This window comes from Formica exsecta, unplaced genomic scaffold (assembly GCF_003651465.1).
Source record: "Formica exsecta isolate Colony F162 unplaced genomic scaffold, ASM365146v1 scaffold188, whole genome shotgun sequence".
Classification (NCBI taxonomy): domain Eukaryota; kingdom Metazoa; phylum Arthropoda; class Insecta; order Hymenoptera; family Formicidae; genus Formica; species Formica exsecta.
In genome coordinates, this window is record NW_021849185.1 from 213,156 (window position 1) to 222,442 (window position 9,287).

Genomic DNA, 9,287 nt, shown 5'->3' on the forward strand with positions numbered 1-9,287 from the left:
ACGACGAACGATTGTATGTATACACTGCGTACTTTTCCACTTTTTTTCCTCCGGTTTCTTTTATCCGTTCCGTACCTCAATCATTCGCCCATGAAATTTGACGCAACTCTTTAAGCGACACCGACACCCGACACCGAAGATCTCGTTGTGTGCGTGCTGACAATTCGTACAGGCTACCAACTTATGAAAATAAAGACTCTATGTAAGAAACTTGCATCAGTTTGCTTATTCTCAACAGAGAGAAACCTGAGAGACGTCACAGGTTTCTCTCCGTCTCAAACAAACATTTTAAATTTTTATAGACGCCATCTAATTATTTCTCTAATTTTATATATAAAATTAAATATTTATTAATAATTACAAATTAAGTATTATTATAAATTTAATATATGTATATGTAAGGAAAAACATACCTTTCGAACAAAAATTTTGTCGAGAAGATAAGCTTTATCAATTTATAGAAATCGCGAGTTGATCACCACTGATAAATCATATGGAACTAGTGATGCCAGTTTCGAGACGCTGCCACAGCGTGTGGAGGGGATAGCGCACCAAGCGTAAACCGTGTACGTGTAATGCGCAGAACGCTCTGCGCATTACACGTACACGGTTTACGCTTGTGTGCGCTATCCCCTCCACACGCTGTGGCAGCGTCTCGAAATTGCCATCACTAATGGAACCGTCGACTGACTTCAGACAGTTGCGAGTTGCGACCTATGGGAGAGACAAGAACGAGTTAGCTTAGCGAATCTCGAGAGATTTCGAGCAATGTTTATGCATCACTAATGGAACCGTCGACTGACTTCAGACAGTTGCGAGTTATGGGAGAGACAAGAACGAGTTAGCTTAGCGAATCTCGAGAGATTTCGAGCAATGTTTATCTTCCATTCTACTTTGTAACGAATAATATTTGTTTTTCTTCATTATAGATACATTTACAGCAATAAAATGGCATCGATCGCTCGCGTTGGTATCGCGAGACTCGGATACAATAACCTTACTAGACAATTATGTAAGGTTAGTAATAATATAGTGTTAACAGGTCTTATTTTTAAACATTCCACGGAATAATTGACATCAATAATTGAATTCGTCATCAGTATAAATGATATTCACCGTAAAAAAGGAGGTCTCTCGTTATAGACGACACTGTAAAATGTCAATATAATGTTGATATAAATATATACATATGTTCTGTCAACCTGTCATATGTATTATGTAGGTAACAACCACCAGCAATGTAATGCAATTAGCATTCATCTCACATAAGTCAAAACGAGTCGATCGACGACGAATTCCACCATTCGACTACTTGAATAAACAATATGGTTTCTGGGCTCAGCTTTTCGATCCTATGGTCGATCGATGCGATGAAAATACCAAGGTAATCGTCGTTGAAGGTCCCATCGCCGCAGGAAAGTCCGAAGTGGCCGCGAAATTAGCGGAGGAATTGGAAATGGTTTATTTACCGCCACCGACCTTTGATGAATATTATATAAATGAATATGGATATGATTTGCGTACGTTAGATGACAGACTGTCTCCACCATCACAATCATGTGATGTGCAAAAATTCCTGACGAATCCGTATCATCCCAATGTGCCCATGTTTCAATTTCACTATTTCCAATTAAAGTTTGATCAGTACATTACTGCTCTACTGCATTTGCTGTCAACTGGTCAAGGAGTGGTGCTCAATCGCTCTTTCTACAGTGATTATGTATTTGCGAAAGCGATGACAAATGCTGGTTATATGCGTCCACAGGCATTGAAATTTTATACTGATATCGTAGATGTTGCAAAATTAATGATGTTGAGGCCTCACTTAATCGTTTATTTGGATGTACCTGTTGATGCGGTCAAGGTAATTTTATTTTATTGTCATGAATAATCAGATTTTTAATTCTCTTTTGTATAGCCCATATTTAAAATATTTGGTGTTAATTTCTACTATGTTCAACATTTGCAGGAGAAAATAAAAAAACGGGGTATACCATACGAAGTCAATTCAAAGGTTCTCACATCAGAATATCTTCTAGATATCGAAAATATATATAAACGCGATTATCTGAGCAATGCTATAACACATTCTCATGTACTAGTCTATGACTGGACGAATGAAGGAGATGTTTCTACTATTGTTGAGGACATGGAATTGTTAAACTTTGATTACGATAAGAAAGATAAGAAAATGTCAGATTGGAGATTTGAAACCGTTCAGGAACTTCGAACTAAGAGACAAATTTATGCAAATAGATATTTACTGCATATCGATTATATGAGAAACGAAATCACAGTACCAGAATTGCACTATACAGCAGAGCAAGATGAAGAAAGATATATGAAGATGCTAATGGTGCGTATATACAATACAGAAGGTTTGTCTACAATAAAAGTTCATCAATTATATATACCATAAATTACCATTTAATCGTAACACAGTAATAAATTATATATACAATAGTTCATATAATAAATTGAATGTTAAAAGAAATGTATTCAGTTTGTATTATGAAAATTAAATTACAAAAAAAATTAACATTTAATATTTCCCACTTAGATTCATCACATGTAATTATTACTCTTGTTACAGGTACCTGGAAATAAATATGCTGAGGGATTCAACCCTTCTATGGGAGATAAAAATATTCTGTGGAAATCCAAACGAGCTCCTCTTATTAGGACTATGAGAAACCATCCGCGCGAATTAGAAGTGATAGAAGAAGAAATGAAGAAACTTAAAGCCGCTTTTTGATACAGTAAGAGAGTGGTATACTTAGGAAAAGTAGAACTTGTAAACATTGAATAAGGTAAAAATAAATTTAAACTATAATCAATAAATGGAAAAATAGTGACTCCCTTCATCCTTAATTTTTATCAAATTACCTCTATTTCATTGCTACATTTTTGTAGCAATAATAATTATTAATATCTTGAGTTTTGAAATATAAAAAAATCTGTTCCCATAACTTTTTTTGACACAGTTAAAAAAATCTACTTCAAATTTGTTAAAGAATGTGTTAAAGATTGATAGCAGTGAAATACTATATTATATTTATGAGTTGTATGTTTTAATAATAATAACAATAATAATAATCTCAATAATACACGCATTTGGATAAATCTATTTCAAATTGTGTGTTGTTGTATGTATAAATTATCTTTTTTCTTTTATGAATACATCATATAATATTAACATTTAAAAATATATTAATTTATATATTTACTGGCTCACATGAAACTCTTCAACATACATAGTATAAAGATTATATGTTACTTAAATATATTATACATATAACATATTTTTTTCTTTTTTTTTTTTTCTCAAGACACATTTCTCAAAGTTTTATTACATTGAAGCTCAAATGACAAGTAATCGTTTTATGATTTATTAATCAATTTGGTAAAACTTGTGTAATATAATAAATGTTAATATAATATTCATTTTTCGAGATGATTAATGATGTATATGATAATTCATATTAAAAAAAGAATAAGAATTGATCTGTACATACATCAGTATTAGGCAATATCTTTGAATGTATGTACAATATTTTTCACATTAGGATGTAACATGGATGTGACCTGTACACACACACACATATATATATATATATACATATATATATATATATAAGTAAAATCGCACGAAGTTATAAAATTATATCCGATAAATTACAGAAAAATTATGTTTCTTTGTCAAACACAAAAACTTTTTGATTATATATATTTTTATATTGATGATTCGACACACTGGAACTTAATTGCTCAAACATTATTCGTCCAGTTCTATCTATTGATCCACGAAATTTTTATGATAACATTTCTATAGTTGCGCTTTTTTTTCTTTTAGACATAAAAAGGGCACATTAACATTCGGAATGTTACGTTTAAGGCGACCTTTGACACTGTAGAAATTCCATTACAATCATTTGCCTTCGCATAAAGTTCATCTTGGAAGTAATTCTCGTACGTAACCACAATTGTATTTAGGACCGTTTCTCGCAAGTAGACAAATTCTACGGGCATATATAACATTTATATAAAAAATTCCATTTAATTGGAAGGAAACCGGCAGTGGTTTACTTTTTGCCTGTTATTGAATTAGAAATTCAACAAATTACATTCCATCAAAAAAATTAAATTGATTACCCTCCATTATATCTCTTCATTTGTTAGCTAAACCTTTCCTTCTTCCTCCCACATATCATCCTTTCCGCGAGTCATATAAATATCGTTTACGTTTCTATATCGCGAAGATTATAAAGTCACATTTTTTTATCGGAATATCGAAGTAGTGATCGCTGAAGATAAAGAAACATACGTCCTAAGGAGCTAAACTACAGCAGGAGTTGGTTTTCCGTGCAGTCTTGTAAAACGCCTTCGACTGAGCGCTAAGTCCCTCTGACTTGGAGACTAGATCATCCAATTTCTCCCCCCTCTGCAGTACTGCCTCTAAGGTATTGTGCTGACAAAAAGTGTTATAGAATTTTGAATATTTGTATGACTGATGTTTTATAAAAATGGACATTTCTTACTAGTTCAATGAATCGCTCTTCAGAAATTAAATAAGATATTGCAAAGAAAATTTGTCTCTTACCAAGATGATTTTTGTCTCGTCTAGGTCATTTTGCATTTTCGTGAGCGCATCCGCCTCAACCGGATTCTGATACTTGGCTAGATATATATTGATCTGTGGGAAATCAGCAGTGGTCTCCTTGAGCTCAGGCCATGTCGATGGCAGATTTTTCACTGCAAACTCATCCATCACCTTTGTGATCAAGGTATGCGCCACTCTTCTGGGGTATTCGTGATCCGAGATGAGTACTGCGGCAAGATTGTCGGCGCGCACGTATACATGGCACATGTACTCTGTGTAATATCATAATGCGCGTTGTAATAACATTGTTATCTCTCTCTCTCTCTCTCTCTTGCAATGATATAAAAAATTTATTCCTATTGTGATTACCTCCTTCTTTGACACTCTGTCTAGCACACGTCTGTGTTCTTTCAACAATAGTTTTACTGACAAAACACATAAATTCCTTAATACTATTTCTTTGAAAAAACGAGAATGACTCTACATCATAAGCAGCTTTCAATGTCGTAGCCGATGTAGGACTTTTATACAGAACAGTCAATGCGTACAACTTCACCATCTTAAGCTGCAAAATAATATAAATACAGTATCAATGTATATTTGGCAATCAACCTATGCATCTTATTATAAAAATCTTTTAGAGTATCTATAAATACATGTCTATTTTCTATATATCAAATTGTTGGAAAATTAATTAATTAACAAGTATTAGCAGGAATAATTAACTTTATAGAATGAGACTTTATAGTATAAATATTTTATTATCTATCTAAATTTATAGCCTTCTTATGTATATGTAAGCAGTATAATAAGTTGTTAAAAGCAAAGCAAACTGCTTGTATATGTAAATTTCATAAATTACGCAATTTGCAATGATTTATTATTCAATTGTCAAATCTGACACAAGTCACGAGATTCATATGTAAATCTTAGAAAATCAATATTATCCGCTTGAGGACTTTTTTTATGCTAAACTTACACGAAAAAAGTAGAGAAATCTGTGTCAAAAGTGGCATTGAAAATATATGTCAAATACATACCTGTGCTTTTTTTATAATACTTATATAGTTACAACTTGCGCGGGATCTCTTTGGTGATCGCAGTGAACCCTGGCGAATCCTGCCGCTCGTGTAATTCGACTATCAAGCAGGACGTTTACTCGCCGCGATAATTCACTGGAAAATCATCTTGTTTTTTTTTCAAGCAAATACAGTCACCTCAATTCTATGAGATACGAAAGCAGCCATATTGACCATGATGCATATCATGCAGTGACACTCATTCGCGCTTATCCAAGATATGTTCTTTTCGGGTCTTCTTTCGCATTCCTTTCTATTGGTGGATTCAGATTGCGTTCGATATATACGAAATTCCGATATAAAATAGAAGAATATAATTTCTAAGAAAATTTATGACGATCTAAAAGACGAGTTGAATATGGGACATTTTCAAATTTATTAATAACGAATTTATATTCCTATAATATACATATATATTGCATGTTCTATATAAAATCGCAGAATTTATTTTCTAAAGACTTGAATTACACAAAATGATGAAATTGAACGTTTAAATGAGCGGCTGCTTGTGATTGGTGCCTACTCTTATATCTATCCTAAATCTAAAAGTATACGCCAATCACAAACAGCCGTTCAATGAACAATTGTATTGAATGCACCATAGACATCTATGGTATATCATGGTTTATGGTTGGCAGCTTATGGGAGCCATGATGTTTGTCATGTTTTTTTCATTCTCCATCACTTGCAGCCATCGTCATTGATTGTTGTTAAACGGATTTATTTTTGTCTCTCGTTGATATTATATAGAAAAGTTATTCGCGCTAATAGGCATCGGATCGCATTGTTTACATGAAGATACAACATTACAACCACCATGACGACCGCACTGTACTTGGAGCACTATCTCGACAGTGAGTTTTAACGATTGCCAGTGTATTTTTGCAATTTTCTTTATTTTATTCTATTTTCTTTTATCTTATATTTAAAAGAGCAAGAAAGAAGAATGACTTATGTCTTATCATTTTTATTTGATTTGTTCCTTTCTTTCTCTTTTTCTTATTTTTCTCTATAGTTTTTACATTTCAACATTTCCCTTCTGCTTAACTTTAACTATCAAATTGTAAATGGACATTTATTCCGTTTTTTATCTGCATAAATAAATTTTAAGCTTGATTGACATCATTATTATTAGTGAAATAAAATCTGTAAATATATGTTGTAGGTCTCGAGCATTTACCAATCGAATTACAGAGGAATTTTACACTGATGCGAGACTTGGACGCGAGAGCGCAGGGTCTGATGAAGGACATCGACAAGCTGGCGGATGATTACTTAAGAAATATAAAGAAAGAATCATCGGAGAAGAGGAAAGAACAGCTCGCCCATATTCAAAGTCTTTTTAATAAAGCAAAGGAATATGGCGATGACAAGGTTCAACTAGCTATTCAAACCTATGAATTGGTTGATAAGCACATCAGACGTCTGGATTCGGATCTAGCAAGATTTGAAGCAGAGATACAAGACAAGACATTGAACAATAGTAGAGCGCAGGAGGAGGGCAATGCCAGCAAGAAAGGTAGAAAGAAGCTTAAGGAGAAGGAGAAGAGGAAAAAAGGCAATGCAGTGAGCAGCGAGGACGAAGCCAAAAACGCGAGAAAGAAACAGAAAAAAGGTATGTCTATATCAAGCTGCAATTACAGCTTATTATACAATTTTGTTAATTTTTAAATGTTAACTTCATTATTTTATGAATATAAATGTGTGCATTTATATCAGGTGGCTCTGTGGCTTCAGCATCGTCCACTGGTGCTGTGGGTAGTGGCGCCCAAGTGGATTCGACAGCACTCGGACATCCGGCTGATGTTCTGGATATGCCCGTTGATCCTAATGAACCGACTTACTGTCTTTGTCACCAAGTATCGTATGGAGAAATGATTGGTTGCGATAATCCAGATGTAAGTTTTGTCATCTGCAATCTTAATGATTACTTTGTTTTTTTATTTTAGATTCACTATATCTTAGAGAAAATTTAATTGCATGCACGATTTATTTATTATTATTAATTGATTTTATTTAAAAATATTAGTTTTTTTTTAAATTCTTTTAAAATGAAATTTATTGATTAATCTCTCTTAAAGAAAACTGTAGTTGTTTATTGACGTTTTTAAATATGCATTCTCTTAAAAATTTTATTTTTATATTTTTATTACAATTCAAAAATTATAGATACTATAAGATTGAGGCAATTAATTGTTTATTTTTTTCACTTTTCAGTGTCCCATAGAATGGTTCCATTTTGCCTGTGTAGGTTTAACTACAAAACCTAAAGGGAAATGGTATTGTCCTAAATGTACGCAAGATCGCAAAAAGAAGTAAGAAGTATTAGGAATTTTTAAATCTGCTCATTGCTACATTTTTAAAGAGAAGACTATACTGTACGTTATTTCTAAAACTAGAGTACATAACTTTTTTGCATTAAAAGTTAAATATAATATTTTTTTTTATAAAAGTACCATAGAAAAAATTTATGAAAGGGATGTAAGAATAATAAGATTGTGCATGATACATTTCCATTACATCTAACACTGATAACAAGACAGTCTTTCCATATTTCTGTACGGCGCATATAGCATTAAATGTGCGATATGCAAGTATTAAAATCGCTAAATATTCATAACAGTTGTTTTAAAAAATTAAAATTTTTTAACATGAAATTGTTTTTTCATTTAAGAAGCTAAGATCGCATTGTAGACTTTTCCTATATTAGGAAGAATCTAAAAAATTTTTTTATTTTATAATAGCATTGTGAATTGATTAATGCACATATGTATGGAACTTTTGTGATCTTATTCTTAAATGTATCAAATAATTCTATTAATATTTATTATCCATTTTAGATGTAATGGAAGCACAATTCGGACATAAGTTTATCACAGACAGAAAACGTTTTGAGAATCGGCCATTGTATCTCTCTATCGCGCTGTATATTCCCCTTAGAACATATATAAATGGAAGGGAACTGCCTTTGTTTCCCGATAGAAAAACATGTCGGAAGGAAGTAAGAAAGAAAATCATAGTTGTCTCTCTCTCTTGTGAGTAACTCTGCTCAAAAGTGCGCATGCACGGCCATGTGTGTGTACACAAAAGTATGTACACTACAGACACGATGCTTGTATGTGTAGTTACTCGTTTCCCGATAGAAAAACATGTCGGAAGGAAGTAAGAAAGAAAATCATAATTGCCTCTCTCTTGTGAGTAACTCTGCTCAAAAGTGCGCATGCACGGCCATGTGTGTGTACACAAAAGTATGTATACTACAGACACGATGCTTATATGTGTAGTTACTCCCAAGAGAGAGGCAACTACATTTTCTTTCTCACTTCCTTCCGACACTTTTCAGCCTGCTATTCCCCTTCCATTTATATATGTTCTAAGATATTTCCTTTACATATGGGAATAGTAATTTATTGACAATTTAAACCGTCGTATACATAAGAATTGCTTGATATTGTTTTTTTTTTTATACGGCCGTTTCTTGAATATATCTGTGATTTGTTCGCAATGTGATCATCTAGTATTGGTCTAACATATAGTTTTAATTATAGTATTAAAATATTAATGTTATTACTGTTTTTATATATTATAAATGTAAGTCGCAGTATATT

General features: G+C 32.6%; 4 protein-coding genes across 7 annotated transcripts in view; 2 read left to right on the plus strand and 2 right to left on the minus strand.

Moving 5' to 3' along the window:
- The window catches only part of LOC115233748 (myotrophin-like), a 2,116-nt gene extending 1,942 nt beyond the window's left edge, over positions 1-174 (minus strand). The window contains exon 1 of the mRNA XM_029804307.1: positions 2-174. The gene's annotated coding sequence lies outside the window, so the exon portion shown is untranslated. The remainder of the gene's footprint in view (position 1) is intronic.
- Positions 175-782: 608 nt separating this feature from the next.
- On the plus strand, positions 783-2,851 carry LOC115233744 (NADH dehydrogenase [ubiquinone] 1 alpha subcomplex subunit 10, mitochondrial). Its single transcript, XM_029804299.1, has 4 exons — positions 783-1,017; positions 1,223-1,864; positions 1,970-2,356; positions 2,594-2,851. The coding sequence occupies exons 1-4, from the start codon at positions 949-951 to the stop codon at positions 2,753-2,755; spliced, it is 1,260 nt and encodes a 419-aa protein (XP_029660159.1). The 5' UTR covers positions 783-948; the 3' UTR covers positions 2,756-2,851.
- Positions 2,852-3,060: 209 nt separating this feature from the next.
- Positions 3,061-5,893, minus strand: LOC115233747 (synaptobrevin homolog YKT6). Of its 4 annotated transcripts, XR_003883835.1 has the most exons (6): positions 5,641-5,893; positions 4,970-5,165; positions 4,601-4,872; positions 4,325-4,468; positions 4,153-4,246; positions 3,311-4,019 (listed from the first exon to the last, which is right to left on the minus strand). XR_003883835.1 is itself a non-coding variant. In XM_029804306.1 (5 exons), exons 2-4 carry the CDS (start codon positions 5,157-5,159, stop codon positions 4,328-4,330), a joined length of 603 nt encoding a protein of 200 aa, XP_029660166.1. In that variant the 5' UTR covers positions 5,160-5,165; positions 5,641-5,893; the 3' UTR covers positions 3,311-4,246; positions 4,325-4,327. The 4 variants fall into 4 exon arrangements, 2 of the variants coding, with proteins under 2 accessions (XP_029660165.1, XP_029660166.1); XR_003883834.1 differs by having other exon boundaries at positions 3,061-4,019; positions 4,153-4,468; positions 5,641-5,892; XM_029804306.1 differs by having other exon boundaries at positions 3,311-4,246.
- Positions 5,894-6,070: 177 nt separating this feature from the next.
- LOC115233746 (inhibitor of growth protein 5) lies at positions 6,071-8,064 on the plus strand. The gene is made up of 4 exons (XM_029804304.1): positions 6,071-6,533; positions 6,845-7,294; positions 7,399-7,577; positions 7,897-8,064. The coding sequence occupies exons 1-4, from the start codon at positions 6,497-6,499 to the stop codon at positions 7,996-7,998; spliced, it is 768 nt and encodes a 255-aa protein (XP_029660164.1). The 5' UTR covers positions 6,071-6,496; the 3' UTR covers positions 7,999-8,064.
- Positions 8,065-9,287: the final 1,223 nt, after the last annotated feature.